Source organism: Bipolaris victoriae (genome assembly GCF_000527765.1).
Source record: "Bipolaris victoriae FI3 unplaced genomic scaffold scaffold_5, whole genome shotgun sequence".
Classification (NCBI taxonomy): Eukaryota; Fungi; Ascomycota; class Dothideomycetes; order Pleosporales; family Pleosporaceae; genus Bipolaris; species Bipolaris victoriae.
Genome location: NW_014575387.1, coordinates 86,919 through 105,851, shown reverse-complemented (window position 1 = coordinate 105,851; position 18,933 = coordinate 86,919). Strand labels below are relative to the sequence as shown.

General features: G+C 49.1%; 7 protein-coding genes across 7 annotated transcripts; 4 read left to right on the top strand and 3 right to left on the bottom strand.

Annotated features, from left to right (window-relative positions):
- Nucleotides 1-638: 638 nt before the first annotated feature.
- Nucleotides 639-1,317, top strand: COCVIDRAFT_86298 (hypothetical protein; the record flags this gene model as incomplete). The annotated part of the gene is made up of 4 exons (XM_014706030.1): nucleotides 639-823; nucleotides 880-982; nucleotides 1,064-1,160; nucleotides 1,223-1,317. The coding sequence occupies 4 exons, from the start codon at nucleotides 639-641 to the stop codon at nucleotides 1,315-1,317; spliced, it is 480 nt and encodes a 159-aa protein (XP_014561516.1).
- A 291-nt stretch (nucleotides 1,318-1,608) lies between these two features.
- Nucleotides 1,609-3,651, top strand: COCVIDRAFT_11882 (hypothetical protein; the record flags this gene model as incomplete). The annotated part of the gene is made up of 2 exons (XM_014705943.1): nucleotides 1,609-2,966; nucleotides 2,997-3,651. The coding sequence occupies 2 exons, from the start codon at nucleotides 1,609-1,611 to the stop codon at nucleotides 3,649-3,651; spliced, it is 2,013 nt and encodes a 670-aa protein (XP_014561429.1).
- Nucleotides 3,652-4,165: 514 nt separating this feature from the next.
- COCVIDRAFT_11881 (hypothetical protein) lies at nucleotides 4,166-5,781 on the bottom strand (the record flags this gene model as incomplete). Its single annotated transcript, XM_014705942.1, has 2 exons — nucleotides 4,166-5,247; nucleotides 5,304-5,781. The coding sequence occupies 2 exons, from the start codon at nucleotides 5,779-5,781 to the stop codon at nucleotides 4,166-4,168; spliced, it is 1,560 nt and encodes a 519-aa protein (XP_014561428.1).
- Nucleotides 5,782-6,632: 851 nt separating this feature from the next.
- Nucleotides 6,633-11,947, top strand: COCVIDRAFT_86419 (hypothetical protein; the record flags this gene model as incomplete). Its single annotated transcript, XM_014706029.1, has 5 exons — nucleotides 6,633-6,800; nucleotides 6,874-6,917; nucleotides 6,976-10,272; nucleotides 10,324-10,525; nucleotides 10,574-11,947. The coding sequence occupies 5 exons, from the start codon at nucleotides 6,633-6,635 to the stop codon at nucleotides 11,945-11,947; spliced, it is 5,085 nt and encodes a 1,694-aa protein (XP_014561515.1).
- Nucleotides 11,948-12,040: 93 nt separating this feature from the next.
- COCVIDRAFT_33477 (hypothetical protein) lies at nucleotides 12,041-13,199 on the bottom strand (the record flags this gene model as incomplete). Its single annotated transcript, XM_014706028.1, has 2 exons — nucleotides 12,041-12,478; nucleotides 12,645-13,199. 2 exons carry the CDS (start codon nucleotides 13,197-13,199, stop codon nucleotides 12,041-12,043), a joined length of 993 nt encoding a protein of 330 aa, XP_014561514.1.
- Nucleotides 13,200-15,442: 2,243 nt separating this feature from the next.
- COCVIDRAFT_11878 (hypothetical protein) lies at nucleotides 15,443-16,714 on the top strand (the record flags this gene model as incomplete). Its single annotated transcript, XM_014705941.1, has 1 exon — nucleotides 15,443-16,714. The coding sequence occupies one exon, from the start codon at nucleotides 15,443-15,445 to the stop codon at nucleotides 16,712-16,714; it is 1,272 nt and encodes a 423-aa protein (XP_014561427.1).
- Nucleotides 16,715-16,930: 216 nt separating this feature from the next.
- Nucleotides 16,931-18,933, bottom strand: COCVIDRAFT_86257 (hypothetical protein; the record flags this gene model as incomplete). The annotated part of the gene is made up of 8 exons (XM_014706027.1): nucleotides 16,931-17,669; nucleotides 17,716-17,874; nucleotides 17,924-18,057; nucleotides 18,109-18,333; nucleotides 18,384-18,418; nucleotides 18,470-18,482; nucleotides 18,538-18,630; nucleotides 18,685-18,933. 8 exons carry the CDS (start codon nucleotides 18,931-18,933, stop codon nucleotides 16,931-16,933), a joined length of 1,647 nt encoding a protein of 548 aa, XP_014561513.1.

The following is an 18,933-nucleotide window of genomic DNA, read 5'->3' as shown; positions in this document are numbered from 1 at the left end:
CCCCGAATCATTTCTTCCATATTGCTGAGACCGCTACGATGTATTGGCAGATTAACGATACATGAGAATATTCATGTGAGTTTCAATGATCCATGTAGCTCAGATGTGATATACGAAACAAACGTCCTGCTTGCACTGAAGTTCCACAAGAACTTTTGAGTGAATGGATGGAAATTGCAAACAGTATTTGGAGACAGGTTGTCAGAGAGTAAGTAGTATGGTGGAAGAGGCCGGGGGTTCAGTTTCCCAGAAGCGATATCAGCTGCGACATAAGTAATTCAAAGAATGGCGTTTGTTTCTGAAGTGGTACCTCTATTGAATCTCAACATCAAAGCTGCGCGGTCCGAGTATATTAACTTCATTCCAATCGCTATTTGGCTACAAAGTTGATAATCTTGAACATGTATAGCTTGGTGGCATATTGTGTTTCGGTGAGATATGTGGAACTAGTCGGCTAACTTTAAAACAGGTATGAGGCCATCAAAGTTATTCACACGTAGGGTGTATAGGGATAGAAAAGCTCACCTCTATCTCACCTTGACATCTACAGTTTCGGCTCCGAAGAGTGGGGTTCCGGGAGAGTAAGCATATAAGCCTTTTACCCCGCAGAGGCATATCTTGTCCTCAAACTATCCGCTATGACTGAGATCAATCCGCTCGATGTGTTGGCCATAAAGAATGTGGTATCACGTTACTGCCAAGCACTTGACTCGAAAGACTTCGATATGTTAGACAGGGTGTTCGTTCCAGATGTTGACGCGAACTATCCCTTCAACAACAGCATGAAGAGCGTGAGCGAAGTGAAAGACGCTATCAAGAACCGGTATTACTTTGACCCTCTTTGTGATTGTGTAGTATGTCAGGATCTAAATGTCTTAGTCTCGGACCAGTCCGCACACACCATAGCCTTACAACGCAAACCATCACTTTCAGGCCTGATGCGCGCACGGCGCAAGTGGAGACATACTTCCAGGGAGTGCATGTAAGTGATGGTTGAGATATTCTCTCATAATGCCGATCTGCTGCCTTCAAAAAACCTTTCGCTTACAGTTCGTGTACGTAGTTTGGACAGGGCCCACATGAGGGCAAGATGCTGTGCGCATACGGCAAGTATATCGACAACGTGGTGCTGCTGAAGGCAGAAAATGATAATTACGAGGGTAGGTGTTTCTTTCAAACAAATCTGTATGAACCATGCGCTTATTAACACCCGCGATTCTAGGTGTGCGCGGTGCGAGCGGAATTTGGAGAATCACGAACAGGACGGTGACCTTTACCCAGAGGATTGGTGATGAGAAAATTATGCAGGAGCATTGATTATGATGACAAGATCTTTTTCTCGAAGAGAGAATTACCATCGAAGCTCTCTTGCCTTGGTATCCTGCAAGCGAAGGACGTCGAGGCGTGTTACCTCTCTTAGAAAGTTCGTATTGACGGCCACGTGCGTGACGACACTGCGCCTTCTCTCTGGTCCTTTCGTCTACAGACAGCTTCTGATAACCACGCAAAATACACTCTATACTTGTACCATCGCCATCGTTATCGTCAACCGTGTCACAGTCATACCATCGTTTGATATAACATCATAATCTTACTAACATCAATATCATGGCTCCTAAGAAACGCCCGCTACCATTCAAACCCGTCAGTGCAGGGAAAGCGAACTTCGAAGGGCAAAGAGCTGCCATTCGACAGAATGTGGAGATATTCAAGACCAAGGAGGACCATCACCGTAGGATTTTCAAATATCTCGTGGCGGAGCTATATGCTCGGAGCGAACGCCAGGGAGATGACGACATCACAGCAGAGCAACATGATATTGTGGAAAGACTCAGAAGCAACGCCAGTGATTTCAACTTGCTCTATGGTGGGGATAGCGACTTTGAAAATGGGAGCGAAGAAATGGTTGATGCTGAGGAAGAAGCCTATTTGATATCTCAAAGAGACGAGGTCATTCAGCAAGTCCTCGAGCAGCTCGATAAACCTATAGTCATGCGCGTGGATGTCGAATCATCATCTTCTCCGGAAACAATTATTCTCGAAGAGCCGGAGATCTTGGACACAACCGAAAGTTTCGAGGCACAGTATACGGATGACGAAATGGGGATCATATGTGGCCTTGCCGATTTGACCGGCGCATCATATCATCGAGCTGAGCAGTGTTTATCCGCAACCCACTGGGATCTGGAACTCGCTCTATCATACCTTGAAGAAGACCGACTCGCTTCGAGTACTGGAGGCCTTACAAATGATCAAAGTGATGCCTTGATCAAATTCATTCAGGATAGGCCCGTACAGCATGTATCGGTGGGATCGAGTGATGGTGCAAAAGGATGGGCTCTGGGACCGCAAGAGAGCGTCAACTTGATCGCGGCACTTAGGATCAAGTTACAGCATGCCAAAGAGCAGATCGCCGCTGAATACCCACAAAACGAGGAGTTTGAACGTGCCGGCAGTAAAATAAGAGTAGAAGAGGTAATTGGGGAGACTGACTCAGGCTCGTCACAGATTGAAGCTGCATACACTGCACCAGCGAACAAGCTAGATACCACAAAGAAAAGAAAACCCAGAATGCGAAAAGGCCTGTCTCACTCTGGCCAACCTCTATGGCTCGATGCTGCAGACAACGTCATTTCCTGCGCCGGCTCCCAAGGCACACCATACCAACAATACCTCCAAATGCGACGCCGTCTCCAAATTCAACATTACGGACACGAAACCATTCCCTCCGACGACCCTCATCGCGGCATACCGACAAGAGAACGATGTCCACCACCTTTTGTACAAGAAGTATCCGACGACGAAGGAGATGACAATGCCGTTTTCTTCGAAGAAGAAGACCCAACCAACGACCTCCAGGCCATCATAGATGTCATTCTCGCCCAAGAAGCAAAGGAAGCGAAGGAAGCAAAGGAAGCGAAGGAAGCAAAGGAAGCACAGGAAGTCGCGAAAAAAGTCAAAGCCGCGTAGCTCGCGCATGTCGAAGCCCTCAATAGAACTGTCAACGACATTTCCGGAACAGGCGATGAAGTAGACTCTGTAATCGGCGATGAGGCAGACTCGGTGATTAGCAGCCTAGAAGGAGACACGCGGGTCAACTCTCCTGTTAGCGGCAATGAAGGCCAAGATGAACTCACCATAACTCCCGCGTTAAGAGATCTATCACAGCCCAAGAAACTCTACATGAGGGTCCGGTTTAACCTCGGCGGTGGCGTCGAAGTCGCGCCGGGTGAGGTGAGCAATGAGGCTGCTGAAACTGAGGAGTTAGAACAGGAGGGGCAATTGGAAGAGGAGGGGCAGGTGGAAGAGACTGAGCGGGTGGAAGAGACAGCAAAGGGGGAAGAAATAGAGCAGGTTGAGGAGGAAGAGGAGGGAGAGAGAGGGAGGCGTGGGATGGGACCGGAACGGGAGAGGACGGCGGATGAGATAGAGAAGAGGAGGAAGTTGTTTGTTTCCGAGGAGGAGGATGCGTGGGATGGAACGTTTAGTGATGAGGAGTTGGATTTGGACGAGGGTATGGACGAGGAGGAAGAAGAGGAAGAAGAGGAGGGAGAGTCAGCTGGTGATACTGAGATCGGGATGGATGATGAAAAGGAGAGTGAGGTCGAGCGAGGTAGGGAAGAGTATCAGGGCGAGGGGCAGGGGGCCTAGAAGAAAGAGAATGAAGGAGAAGTAGGCAAAGAGAAGGAGGATCAGGGCAGAGTCGATGAATTGATGATGATTGAGTGAGGTCTGTTAGAGACGTGGTTAGCAATAGTCTTAGGGCATCCATTGCGCGAGTCTAGTCATTTTTCTAGACGCGAAATCAAAGGGTTTCATATGAACGTGTATTTTCGTCCGATGCATTGCCTCATCATTGTCACGATAATCACTATGATAGCAGTCCGAAGCACTGGTTCCATTGATGGGTACAGAAAGAGGTAGCTGTATTTGCAAACAATGCACGGGTATTGACTACGTATCGGTAGTGAATCATCAAAAAAGAATCTATACAGGGGGAGACCGCGCCAGTAATGTAGGTATGTTTGGAACAAGAGCCATAGGATAAGGCTCTAATTGCGTCTCGTCTGTCGTCCTAATGTCCTCCATTTCTTCAATCTGAGAGCATATTCTTGTGCATAGTGAAATCCATTCCTATACGCAAGTCGTCTCTCAACAGAGCCCCTTACTCGCTGTCCATGAACTCAACCATGACACTTGCGCCCTTAAGACCAGCAGCTTCGACCGTTTCGTCCAGATGCTCGATAAGGTTCTTGCCCATGAAAGAAAGATCAAACTCGGCGCCTTGCTTGCCCTCCCAGGGTACATCAGACTTGATCCATTCGTACACGCGGCGTACAGGATCTGCGAGGTTGAATCGGCGGACAATGGGTCGACCTGATGGGCCTCGGAACTGGATGCGTGTGGTTACCTTTGGGTCGGTAACTGTAGGCTCTGTGTGAGGAGCTTGTGCGGAAATGGCGGCAAAGGCTGGATTTGACGGAGCAGCCTCTGGCTCTGGCTCTGGTGCAGCTTCTTCGGCCTTGCCCTTGCCCTTGATGTTGTCGGTCGATTTAGTGAGAGCATCCGGATCGTCTTCCTGTGGGCCTTTGCCATTCTCCAAGCTGTTTTGCAGTGCCATCTCTAACATCTCCTCCTCAGTCATGCGGTTGACGTCCTTTTTCTTCGACTCTGACTTTCGCTTCGCCACTGGGTTCTTCGCATTGACATTCAAGCTGTAGCGGTCGAGGAACTCGTGAAGCTGGGCGTGGAACTCGACGGCCTCGGGTATCGGTGGGCCTGACCATACTTTGACCTGTTCACCAGTTCGAGGGTCGACAATGGCGATGTGTGGGTAAGCATCTGAGCTGTCGCGAGCGTGGAAGTAGTAGTTCATGTACTGTTGTCCACGCTGATCGTCCTTTGCGTACTGCAGGAAGATGAAGTTCTCGCGGACAGTCGCTTTGATGTCTTCGTTCTTCCAGATGTCTCTGTTCAGTCGCTGGCAGTCGAAGATTGCAGGATCCTGAATGTTAACGAGGAGCCACTTCTCTTCATCCTTGCCCATGTCGCGTGCCTTCTCCCACGAGCCCTGATACATTATTTCAAATGGTGGCCGGAATAGCTCTGCGAGCATGTTCATCTTAGAAGACTGCTCGGACGCACCTCCCGTTGCGGTCGCGAGTTCTCGTCGCCGCGTGCTCGAATCTGTGCTAGCGTCCCAGACGTTCGTGTGGGTTGTGTGTTGGTTGAAGATACCAGCGCGGCCTAAATTTGAATGGGTCAGTCAATTGTGAAAGCGGCATGCGAGAAGTGCGGCATACCAGTTCGGCGACGAGCCAGCTGTTCTTGCACTAGAGCATCTATATCCTCCTCTTCGTCGGCAGGGCCCCAATTGGAGCCAGGACCGACCAGGGTCTCTGTCGTCCGTTGCATAGGCGCGCGAACTTCGTCGACGCCAGCTCCTCCAGGTCCACCACCGCCGTACATCTCCTCTTGTAACCGCCGCGCCATGGCCTCGTCGTCCTCGACACCAGGTTGACTTCTTGAAGGCTGGTTTGTGCCCGAAGGAGTGGCATCGAAGTCCATGTCATCGTCGGAATCGATATTTATAGGATTCTGTGCGGTGGCGGCTGGGGCAGGTTGTGATGGTGCGGATGGAGTGAAGTCGAGCCCCGGGGCATCGAAGAAGAGTTGTATAGCCTGCTCAAAGTTGCCATCGGTCAAGCGCAGATACTGCGCAGCCTTTTCAGGATCACACGAAGTGATGCTGCAGAAATTGAGCACGGATTCCTCATCCATCTTGGGCGCGTGTTTGCGTTTTGCTCGCCAGTGATTACGTCTAACGAGAAATACCGGGCGTAGGGCCGTGTGTCTGAGGGTCTGGCGCAATAAATGAAATGCTTTGCGAGTACGGAAAGCTATTCCGCGGAGGCTGCTTGGGTCTGGAGTGTGAGGTTACAAGGGAGGACGCTGAGAAATTCCGTGTGGCGGTTGCGATTGAGGTGCAAGTAAACCGTGGCGGGGCAGAGTACTATGTACCTTTCAAACTTTCCGATCAACAATAACCGGACACCCTGTACCCACGCAAAGGGGTGATAATGTACAAGTAAAGGAGATCCTTCGGTAAGAGCGGATGCACTGCACAAGGTGAGGTTTGTGTGCGGTGCGTGTCGATATGACTGCTGGGCGGATGGTGACAGGCACAAGCTCGGCTTGTTTGGCTGTTCCGGTACACAGAAACCGTCGCGGGGCAAACTGTCACCAAAGGAGGCGAATTGCAGTTCTGGATGTGGTTGTAGGAGGGAATTAGAGTAAGAGACGTCGACTGTAAGAGAATCACGTCGAAGACGCGGTGCGTTTGTCCACAACTAATGCAGGCAGCGGCGAGTGCGTCATTCGGGACCCCGTGCGGCAGACCCCTGTCGCCTCACTGGTGAATGTCCGATACACGACATGTGGCAATCACCGCGAATACACTACGCCCCTCTTGGCCTCTATCCCCGTCGGGTCGTCCGTCTTTCTCGCCAGCCGACAGGACACGTCCTCCGTTTCTGCCTGTCGTCTTTGCCATATTTAGGCCTCTGGTTTGATCGCCAAAAAAAGCCGTTTGCGTCTGCATCACCACTACCACACGCCAGCCGATTTTCAACATGGCGGCAGAGCTAACTCCAGAAGCCAAAGAGCTTTCGCTGGTGGGAAAGGTTGAGATGCGCATAGCACTTGCCAGCTCAGACAAGAAACTTGAAGACTTGCTCAAGACCTATCTTCCGCCGCTGCTATTGAAGCTCGGGTCGGAAAGTGCTGCTGTGCGCAATAAGGTAAGAGACTTGATCATGAACACATTCTGTGGCCCCTGTTTCCCTTGGTCGCCGCTGATAGCGGGTTTCCTAGGTCATTTCCATTTGCCAACACATCAATACGCGCATCAAATCACAGTACGCATCTCTTGTTCAATATAATCGCCGAGATCTTTTAGCTGACACAATCATACAGAGATATCAAGCTCCCAGTGAGTGCTCTTCTAAAGCAGTACAAAGAACATGGGCATGTCGCCCTCATTCGGCATTTCGACATCCTGTACATTCAACAGGGCATATCGCGTCTTTCCGTAGCTGAACGGTTGGAACTTCTCCCGGTATTACTTCAAGGTATCGCCAAGGATTACGAGAAATCTGAACAACATACCTCTCAACTGTTTCATCTTATTCTGCGCCTTTTGGTCCTCTTCAAATTACCTCTCCGAGGTAGTAAAGAAGACGACGAGCTGAGAGCCAAATTGGGTCTCTCCGATGATGACGCGCAATTTTTATCCAAGTGGTTTGGAAAACTACTTTTGTTGACTATTGTTCGAACAAGCAACCCGCAAGATACCGCATCTTTAAAGTGTCCTGGGCTTTCGTCTGAAGAATACAAGTTCCTTACACTTCAAGGAAAGCCAGATGCTTGGGATCCTAGTGCAGATGCCGGTCTGAATCTGCCTGAATCAAAAGCCTTAGTTGCGCGACTCATGGCAAGTGGGTTGTTCAATGATGACGAAAAGTTCTTGCCGGCACTATTTGCATCTGCTGATACCAACTCCCGGATATCTGAGGTTGGCGAGGATACTTTGAAGCGCGTCATGTTATCCAAAGATATGGAACAACCGGAACTTGTAGAGAGTTTATTCGAACTCTACTTCGGCTCTAGTTCAGCTGGCGGGTCGCTTCCCGTAAAGACACCGTTGCGCATCAAGATCTTAACTGTGCTCTCCAAGTCTGTGAAATGCACAACGTACCCACGACAAATAGCAAGGATTGTTGAAGAAGGCCTCCTCTCGCCTGAGCTGAATGCGACCAACAAAACCGCTGGAAGAGAAGCTTCGAAGTTCCGCTCAGCTATATTTTCTCTTGTCAACTTTGTCGCCCGACGTGGAGCAGTATCGGATTTATCTCAAGTTGCTGAGAGTCTTGTTGGAAATCTGAGGGCTTTCATTCAAGACCAAGGCTGGCCAACCCCAGATCGCGACCAAGATATGGAGCTTCGGGGCTACGGCTATGAAACCATTGGACTCTTGGCCAAAGCTGCCCCAGAAAAAATACTATTGGAGCCATCGCTTGATCTTCTGGAGTTTCTGTTCCGATCATTACGTGAAGATTCAGCTGGCAAAGATGTGGCGGTTAGTATAGAAGAGGCCCTTTCTTCTGTGCTTGGAGCGTTCTCAAAACCGTTCGATGCTTCAATTATGCCCAGGTTCAGACAAATACTGCTCCGATATGCTACTGTAGATCAGGAAAATACACCAGCCTCGGACAGATTCACGAGAAGTACTCGTTATGTCGCCACACGTTTCGCGAATCGCTGCCTTCCCTACGCAGACGTCCTTGCGCGATGGATAGACATCCTTGCTGTTAGCGGGGGTCCAAACGATCGACACGAATTGATAGAGGAAGGAAGGCGAGGCCTTGACCCCTATTGGTTCAGAATGTCCAACACTCCACCAGGTGAGCGCGAGCAGACCAAATTGGTTTTTCCAGACTTTGACAAACTGGTCAACTTTGTCATTGCGCAACAAGGGCAAGATGCCGACGCGATGGAAATCGACCCGTCAGAAGACCCTCTTGTCCAAGTTAGATACTTCCAACAAGAATTCCCAAGTACCCTCCCGACCGTCATCAGCTTTTGCTCTAGCGTCGCTATGCAATCTGCTTTGGTTGAGAAAGGTATAGATCAGGATATCCCAGAAGATTGGGAGAGAAAGCTTGATACGCAGATGACTACAGATATGCGCGCTCGGCAAGCATTTCGCGCATACGCAGCAAACGACGCCCACGCCCGCTCTCTGGCAGTGTTATTGCGCGCTAGCTTCGATAGGCTCACACGAGACGATGTCAGCGACATTGGAGATATAGGCACCACGTTTGTGCGAATACTTTCCTTGCTCCCACAGAAACATTGGGTACAAGCAAAGGTTGTTCAGGACTTCCGTGAACTGCGACGATCTATCATGTCAAATAATCCAGCACGGCGTCTTGCTGCTGCGCACGCATACGGCCTGTTAGCGTCACATGAGAGTGCTGATCAAACTGCACTACAAAGTGAGCAAGTCGCCTTCTTTGAAAAGTTGGACACTTGGAAGACAGCGATTGGTGCTGATATCAATCAAATCAGTGGCATTATCCTGGCACTCGGCTACTACTACAGTAGAAGATTTTGGAGGGAGAACGCCGCATCCCCAGTCATCACGGATGATCATCCTGTCCATCAGCTGGTTCGCTCCCTGGTTGCCATCATGCAGGAGTCTCGAGATGCGACACTGAAGAATGCAGCCTTTAGTTGCATCGATCAGCTTAGTCTCTTCTATGTGATCACCCCATCACTGCTTTCTAAACACGCCAAAGTTGAAGATATCGCCCAGCATATTTATGACTCTGCTAAGACAGGCACCACCAGTGCGATACTGGCATTGGGTCATTTGTCTATGATCACTGAGGAAGCAGAGCCCGGCTCGGATGATGCATCCGATTACAAGGCCATACAAGACAAATTGTACGAGCTTCATGAGGTGCGTCAACCAGAGGTTCACTTCTCGGTAGGCGAGGCGTTGAGCTGTCTCGCAAGCGGCTGGGAATCGAAAGCTTTGACTGCCGAGCTAGATGTCTTGGATCCGAACCAGCCCGTAGAGCCATGGGATGCACCCCTCAAAACGCCATCTGGACCCAAACGGGAAAAGACACTTGGAGTTGTACTGGAAAAGACCTTGAAGGGCTGTGTGCAGACGAAACCATCCCTCAAGAAAGCGTCGGTGATATGGTTACTGTGTCTACTCCAGTACTGCGGACACAAGCCTGAGATGCAGGGTTATCTTGGGCAATGCCAGGTCGCATTCAAAAACTGTCTTTCTGACCGCGATGAGGTTGTACAAGAGGCGGCCTCGCGAGGACTTGGATTGGTCTATGAAAAGGGAGACCGGCAGCTGAAGGATGACCTTGTCCGTGACTTGGTCGGTTCATTTTCAGACAACAAGTCGAAGATGGCGGGTACCGTCACAGACGACACGCAGCTCTTCGAGCCCGGCGCATTACCCACTGGCGACGGGTCTATTACAACCTACAAGGATATCTTGAACTTGGCAGCCGAAGTGGGTGACTCGAGCTTGGTTTATCGTTTCATGTCTATGGCTTCAAACAATTCTATCTGGTCTAGTCGAGCTGCGTTTGGACGATTTGGACTAAGCAACATTTTCTCGGACTCAAGCGTCGATGGCTACCTTGCATCAAATCCAAAACTATACCCGAAGCTGTATCGATATAGGTATGAACTGTGAGAGACAACTATGAAGAAGTGCTGCTGACCAATATCTAGGTTCGATCCCAACACTAATGTGCAACGTTCGATGAACGACATCTGGAATGCCCTTGTCAAGGACTCTTCGGCAACGATAGACAAGCATTTTGATGCAATCATGGACGATCTTCTTGTCAGCATCCTCACAAAAGAGTGGCGAGTTCGCCAGGCTTCTTGTGCAGCCATTGCAGATCTGGTACAAGGACGTAGTATTGACAAGGTGAGCATTCATATCTATTGTGGTGCCTAAGCTAACAATATTTTGCAGTACGAGAAGTACCTTGACGCCATCTGGGAAAAGACATTCAAGGTCCTGGACGATATCAAAGAAACAGTCCGTGTGGCTGCAGCGTCCCTTGCTCGTGTCCTTACTGGTATTTTAACCCGCTCTTTGGAAGCTGGAGATTCATCATTGAAGTCTGCGACCGTTCAGCTTGAGCGTGTCATACCTTTCCTCTTTTCAAACTCCGGTCTGGAGTCGTCGGCTGAGGAAGTTCGTCTCTTCTCCGTACACACTCTCCTTCAAATTGTGAAGAAGAGCAACGCAAAGACACTCAATCCACATGTACCTGAACTAGTCGAGCGCCTACTCGGCTTGCTCAGCAGTCTGGAACCAGAAGCAGTCAACTACGTTCATCTCAACGCCAGCAAATACAACCTTACAGAGCAAAAAATTGACGACATGCGCCTCGCCAGCGTACGCCAGTCGCCATTGACAGAATCTGTAGAGCGCTGTCTCGACCTTGCAGATGCAGACACTATGGCTGCACTAGTCCCACGTATCGAAGCCGCCATGAAGAACGCAGTCGGTCTTCCATCAAAAGTAGGATGCTCACGAGTACTCGTCACACTCGCCACTCGCCATCGCTTCCTTTTCAACCCCTACGCCGACGGATTCCTCAAGCTAATCCAGAAGCAAATCCACGACCGCAACGAAACAGTCAGCTCCTCGTACGCAGCAGCAGCAGGTTATCTCGCACGCCTAGCATCCGACAAGCAAATTCTCTCCACCTTCGCCTTCGTCAACAAACTCTACTTCGAGTCTGAGGAAAACAGCGACAGAAACCGTTTACTAGCCGCAGACATAATGCGCGCCATAAGCTCCCACGCAACCGATCGCTTCAACTCTTTCGCCGCAGACTTCCTGCCTTTCATCTTCCTCGCTAAACACGACTCGGAAGAGCAAATTCGTAAGAGCTTCGGCGAAACATGGGACGACCATGTCGCTGGACCCCGCGCTGTAGCTTTGTACCTAAAGGAAATCCTCGCGCTTTCAGACACGCATCTCGAGAGTCGACAGTGGGCTATCAAGCACACGGCTGCCAAGACGGTCGCGCATTGCGTGCTGCAAATTACGAATGCGGTTGGTAGCGAGAAGATTGATGCTGCGACTGCGAAGACGATCTGGCCTGTGTTGGATAAGGCACTCAGTGGGAAGAGTTGGGATGGCAAGGAAGTTGTGCTTGAGGCTTTTGTGCGATTTGTAGAGCGTTCCGAAGCGTACTGGATGGATGCAGGGAACAAGGATGTTGCGAAGCAGCTCGAAAAGGTAGCTACGCGGGAGAGCAAGAGACAGGAGGGCAAGAATGAGAAGGTCGTTGCTGGGGTTTTGGAGAAGCTAAGAGGACATTTGGGGGTTTAGTAGCATGTTGTTGATTCATTGTTGTAAACACCCCTTTCTTCTTTGTATCTAGAAATACATACAATTTTGGGGATTTTGGAGGCATAAAATTGTTCAAGCCCCCTTATCCTGCTTCAACGCCTCCTCCAACGCCCGATCCGCACTTACTTCCTTCTCGGCCCCGTCAATCACTCTTCTCAAGCCCTTTGCGCACGCCGTTAACTTCTCTCGCTCATCATCGTCCAGCTCGATCGGCATCGCGCGTATAATGCCTTTTCTACCTATCACCGCCGGCATGCTAAGACAGCAGCCTAGATCTGGCTGGTAGAATGACAGTGGGCGCACGGAACGTGAGTCGAATAAGATGTACTTGCAGATGCTAGCGGCGATGTTGCCGATGCCGAAAGCGGTGCAGCCTTTTGCGGCGATGATGGCACCCGCCGCACCGCGTGTGTGGTCTGAGATGCTGGCTTTGAATTCTTCAGTTAGGGTTGAGGGGGGAAGGGCGAGGGCGAGAGGTGTTGTGCCGATTGTGGCGGAGGACCAGGCGATCTGTTGGAAGTTAGTATCGTTTTATATCCTAGCATCCTTTTCGCTTCCAAAAAATCTAGTACTCGTTCTTGTATCCGGGTAAGGGACGTGATGGTGATGATTGAGTAGTTTTTTGCTTTTGATAGTGGCCAAAGTAAGAAAGAAGAAGAAGAATGAAGAAACTCACAAACTGACTATCCCCATGCTCCCCCAGAACATACGCATCAATACTATTCGGCGCGACCTCCGCCTTCTCCGCCAGCACTCCCCTTAACCTCGCCGAATCCAGACTTGTCCCCGTCCCCAACACCTGGCTCTCGGGCAACCCACTCATCTTCCTCGCAAAATACGTTAGGATATCCACGGGATTCGCCACAAGCAGCAGAATCGTATGTGGATTCATCGGTGCCATGGCACCGAATATGCTTTCTAAGATGTGCAGGTTGCGACTCAAGAGTGAGAGGCGCGATTCACCGGTCTTCTGCTTGGCGCCAGCGGTAATGACGACAATGTCTGCTTGCCCGGCTTCGGCGTGCGTGGCGGCACGCACGCGGACGCCGCTTCCGCCACGGTAGGTGGCGTCGGAGAGGTCACGGACTTGGGCTTCGAGGAGGGATTGCTTGAGGTCTACGAGGAGGACTTCGGAGCAGATGGGTTGCAGGATGAGGGTGTAGGCGAGGGTGGAGCCTACGTCGCCGCAGCCGAGGATGGCGATTGTGGTTTTGAGTTTGGGTTGGGTCATTGTTTTATCGTCTCTTTTTGGATGTTGAGTTGGTGTTGTTGATGGTGGTGATGTTCTTTATTGGTTTGGAGTAGGAATTGGCAAGAGGCCTGGAGTGGTTGTGGGAAAAAGCAAATATACGTTGTTTTTCTCGGTCCGGGTATGGCAGGTAAAAGGGATATAAGCAAGAAGAGCTAGGGAAAGAATCTGAATGTTATATACACTTCCCGTAGGTAGGCTCGTGTAGTCGTCCGTTGTTCTACGTTGCCAAGAGCTAGGCAGGCGAAATGTGGCGTGATGCCACCCTGCAGATGGCAGGCTCAGCCACTTAACATGCGCTTCATCCCACTTTATTAGTTGAACAACGGTATTCAATGACAAACCTATTGACAAATTGCAAATGTTTCCAGATACTTGATGTACCGCGGACCTACCGTGGCAGTACTTAGTAGTGTTACTACTCTGTTGGTCCGTGGACCGCTAAACATGGTTCATCTCTCGACATAATATCACTTGACAGGAACAATCGAACCTCACATAATTATCCCTTTCGCTGCATTGGCTCTACGCAAAGACTGATGTTCATCACATGATTTAGCCCTAGTCAGGAATAAGGATCTTGGTATCCTAGTTAGCCTTGACCTGAAGGATGAGAGGAGTAGTATTTAAAGCTGATTGAGGTGAATTACAATGGAGCAGTTTGTGAAAAAGACAGCGAAGATACAGGGATGAACTTGGGGCCGCATAACACTTGATAAGTCAGCTTCTGGGCAATCTGATGGAAGGTGAGTAAAGAAAAGAAAAGGAATCCCCTACTTGTGCCCTTCCAGTTAGATCACCTGATACTTTCCTGCACCCACATATCTACAGGTTAGTATCGATCGCTGCCTTAGCGACTTCCTCATTCCGATCCTTCCTTGTTGTGCTCCTAGAAAGCAAGTTTGATGCTTACCTAAATGGACAATGTCGCGGTCGTGCAAATCCGCAATACCTTCCAAGATGGCTTTGAGAATTTGTTTTCGAGCTCGTACCGATACCTGACCTTGAACCAGATTTAGGAGGTCTTGATCTAGGTATTCGTACACGAGTATGGGTCGATCTGGTATAGTATCTACTGGCAGTCGTACGCGAGGAGTGTGAGGAAGCCTCGGTCGGATTTCCTCGTTGAAGCCCGAAACCATGTTTTTAGGTATGTCCTTCAGTATGAAGTTTTCATTTCTGGACCTTTAGAGGCATTAGTTATCAGAGCAAGTACGATATGGGAGGTGGCTCGAACGACGCTAGCCAAACGCGACCAACATGTGGTCTTTCCTGAATCAGCCTTTTGAATATGTAAGAGCGCCCAGTTGAGCTAACTAGATTGAGCGACCTTAAGGCTGCCATTTCGATGTATGCCTGGTGTATGTTCCACCCGCCGCAGCTGAAGGGGGCGATGAACGTAGGAAATGACTTGACAGCAAAGGTGGGCTTGGAATCACGTGTGGGTATAGCCAGTTCAGGCGTTTGTCAACCGTCAATGTAACATTCACTATTGATGAGTGCTGACCAACTAACAGGTGGTCTATTTCCTTAGCTCACGTATCTGGAGAAGGGTAAGGCAGCAATAAGTGAAACGAGGACCTTTGCGCCGCACTAGGGATCGAAACTGTTTGTTTTCCTTTTATCTTTTCTTAGAATGGAAGGCGTGTGGCGGCTTATATGAATTGATTCCCAGATGGGCACTGGTAACAATTTTACTCTTTCTACAATATAGAGCAGGCACGACTGAATCTGTTGTGAGACGCTGGTGTTGTGTATAGCTTCGGAAGATACACATGAAGTGACTGCAGGAATTATTGCTCGTCTAAGTAGATATTTCTGAGCGATTAGACTTCTGCATTTTTTCTGACTCCGAAGTGTGCGTTCGAGCTAGACTTCACAGTGAAAAGCATCCAGTGTGGGCCAAAAAAAGTTACATTCACCATTTGAAAAATGTTTGTCTCATTGTTCTTGCCACCAAATTGAACAGAATCCGGTTGGCTTGCGGCGGGGTTTCATCATGCGGCCCTTTGTCTCAAACTTCACAGCGTCATTCACGCTTAGATCATCTTGTAAGGAAGAAATCTTGCTCTTCTATTCTAGTTCCTATACAATATCATACCGCTCTACTGATTATTATGTGGTTGGGCCCTCGCGAGTAAGACTGTCGATAGATCAAAGGCACGCCCACGACACGAATTTGGAACATTCCTAATATCACAGTCGGGCAAGCCCAATACACAAGCATGGTCAGCTTCAAGAAGATCATGGATTCCTCAACAAAAAATGACAGCAATATCAAGCAAAACACGCCAAACACCAAGTGGGCAGATGAAGGCGACAATGCGACAAGAAAACAAGCAAATCACGAAACTCGTGAGAGGCAGATTACAAACTCATCACTCAACTATGGTAATCAAGAGGGATTTTATTTCCATAATCTAGAAACTCTTACTCCCGCTATGGAGAAGCGACAAGGTAGAAGTGAGAAGGAAAAAGCCTGGGACAGTTCTATGCCACGGTATTACTCTGTAAAGAACATATATAACTCTGGGCCAGAAGGCGAAAACCAACCAGCATGGGCAACATGGAAAATGCATGAACAAGAGCATAGGGAATATACCCTTTATCGGCTAACTGATCAGGACGTATCGAGCCTGTATCCAGTATCTCCGGCATCTGATCATCCACTACGTTCACATCGGCATGCAGTAGTTTTTCCGGTATCCCTACCAGGAACAGCTCATAAACAGCATGAGGAAAATGAAAATGAAAATGAAACCATGAACACGCGTACAAGAAGAGACTCTGGGGTTGTACATTCCTACGCGGGATTACCAATATCCATTGAAAAAGCTATTAATACGAACAAGCCACTACCTCCAGTACCACGTATTAAACCAGCATCAAGGCCGGGTCCGAAGGCAGGTCTTCCTTCTTCACCTCGCCCCATCACATGCCCCCAGAATATCAAGACTTTGTCCAAGAAACTCAAGTCCAAGACTGACCAGAGTTCTCCGCGGTGGAAGGGGCTTCACTTGACAGTTCCCCAAGTAACCCTCAAATCCAAGATTTCATTCCCAGGCCTACTCACAGCTTCCAAAAGTGGCTCAATTAAAAATATTGCTGTAGAATGCGACGGCATTAGCAGCTCTGCAAATGTTGTCTCCCTCCCAATCAAGCACATCGACGCCCTTCTAGGCCCATATCCATCTGAAACCACATCCAGTGCAAAGCCCAATGTAGAGAAAACACTCTCATTACCTTTGCACGTTCCAGCGACCAACGCCGCGGATATGAAGGCAAAAGGAAAACCCGCGGCGGTACGTGACCATGCACCCCCAATACACTGGCGAGATGCTTTTGTCGAATCTGCATTTGAAGCTAGTGAGTTTATTAAGCAGAGTGCGAGGGAGAAGCTCGATGGAGTTATGCGTGTAAGTCGACGAAGAAAGAGCTCGGATGCTAGCTTTATGTGTCAGGGTGTAGGGAATGAAGGGCTTGATACGTGGAGCTAGTGCCAAAAAAAACCAGCATCGTTGCTACCTGGCTATTTATTTTGATTCAAAGACTATTGGGTCTCATAACCCTGGCTGGACGTCGTCGCAAGTTTAAGCTTGCGACTCTCCCTATGAAAAACTCAGATCGCCACCTGTTGCTTCGCACACATCAAACCCGAGAACGGAACCTCCGAATTGCTTGAAGCGAGAGATTAATAATGGCATACTACCCAATCAATGTGCGAATCTGAAATCCAACCTCTTCATACCCTCATCTTTTGTCGATAACAAATAATCTTGCTGCTCCTCCTTTGTCATCGCATTCCATTTCCTGTCTCGGACTTTGTTCCTCCAGATGTAGAATAGCTTCACCAAGTAGAACAAAATGATGTTGAAGGAGCAAATCGCAAGCAATATCTTGTTGCCGCGTCGATACAGTGGCTTATCATCATCGCGGTAGATGTTCGTTGCGATGATGTTTCCTGATTGGACAAACATGTTGTAAAGAGCAGCAGAAACAGCGCGGGTCCGGACTGCATTGCTGTTCTTGGCGTTCCAGCCCACAAGGATAGCGTGGCAATATGGATAGCTTAGGAGTCCAGTAAGCAGTGCGTATCGAATCCAAGGACTGGCGCTTGCAGGCAAAGTTACTAAGCCAACCAGCCACGGGAAAATCCAGATGTTACTAATACTGCTGATGATGGCTCGCTCCTTTACTCTCTCGGAAAGCCAGGTAAGGATGAGCAGTTGCACGGCAAACAGGAATTGCGACGGAATGGTGAGCAAGTTGGCTTTAAAGACGGAAAAGCCGAGCTGTCGCAGGATGTACGAGAGATATGTGTTCGGCGGAGCAGGAGGAATGTATGCCGTCAAGCCAATAATGTAGAGCGGCCACTGTTCCCAATCGAAGCAGGATTTCAAAAGATGGCCGATGCCAACGGCTTGACGGTTGTTCATGTCACCTTTGGAAGGGCTACTAGAGTCAGCACTGTAGCAAAGGTACGTATTATGCCACTTACTCATCACGGAGGACTCTGTTGACGAGAATGTATTCCTCATGATCAGTGAACCATCCGTTCTTGCCTCGGAACCAGTGCTTCGTTTGAGTGGGACCAGGAGGCATTAAACCCCAGGACAGCAAACCAATGAAGCAGGTGATGACGCCCTCGATAAGAAACCTAGCATACCACTCAGCATCGGCTCTCACAATTAGATCTAGTAACATACAAATATTGCCACCCTGACCAGCCGTTGATTCCTCGCATTTGCAGGACACCAGCTGCAATCAATGATCCAGCAATTTGGCAAGTACTAAGAGCGGTCCAGAAGAAAGCCAGACGCTTCGGGAGTTCATTGGATTTCTAGGGTAATGTTAGAATACGTCTATCGAGTGACACCAACCGTACACGTACGAAGTAGTAAGTAAGCCATAGCACGATGTCGGGGATAAAGCCACCCATTGCTAATCCTAGCAATCCACGGATTACATAGTATACCGCTTTTGACTTCATTGCTGCCTGAGATGCGCTGACAATTGACCACGCGCAGATGATGAAAGGAATCCATCGATCGGCGCCGATTGCCTTACTAATGAGGCCACTCGGAAGCTCCGCTGCAAGGAACGAAGCGAGGAATATCTATATAGCATTAGAATTACAATTGAATAGATGGAAAATGTGATAAATACCGTTTGTCCATAATTGAAGTCATTAGTGGTCATGTCTGGAACAAAGTAAGCTACTTGTGGTGCGTTTCTCTCATTCTCTCACTTACTCAATTCTTCCAACTACAAGCATTATCAGCTAGGTGATTTTAATTGGATGAGTAGAAAGCAAGCTTACCATGTTGTCGGAGATAGCGCGATTGATATTTTTCCTGTTCAAGTCCAGTGCGCAAAACATCAGCCAAGCCCAGAACGTAATCCTGAAATCGAGCTGCCAAGCCGTCAGCGTTTTATTTCCTGACTCTCATGAGTTGTCCTTGCTTACTTTACGGACGAGGCGCTCCTCCTCTTCAGATGTCCACTTGTAGTTTGGATCAAATCGATGTCGGTTCTCGTATTTGTTTCGCTCATAGACTTCTCGCCAATGCTCTGCAACAACGGGATCACTGAAGACATGGTTGTCGCCATTATCTCCGTATGGCTCCTCAATGTCCCTGGAATCCGCATCTGAAGATCCCGAATCAGTGTGTTTGGGCACGGGTACCTGGTTCTTGCCGTCACCTAGTTCCGCCAT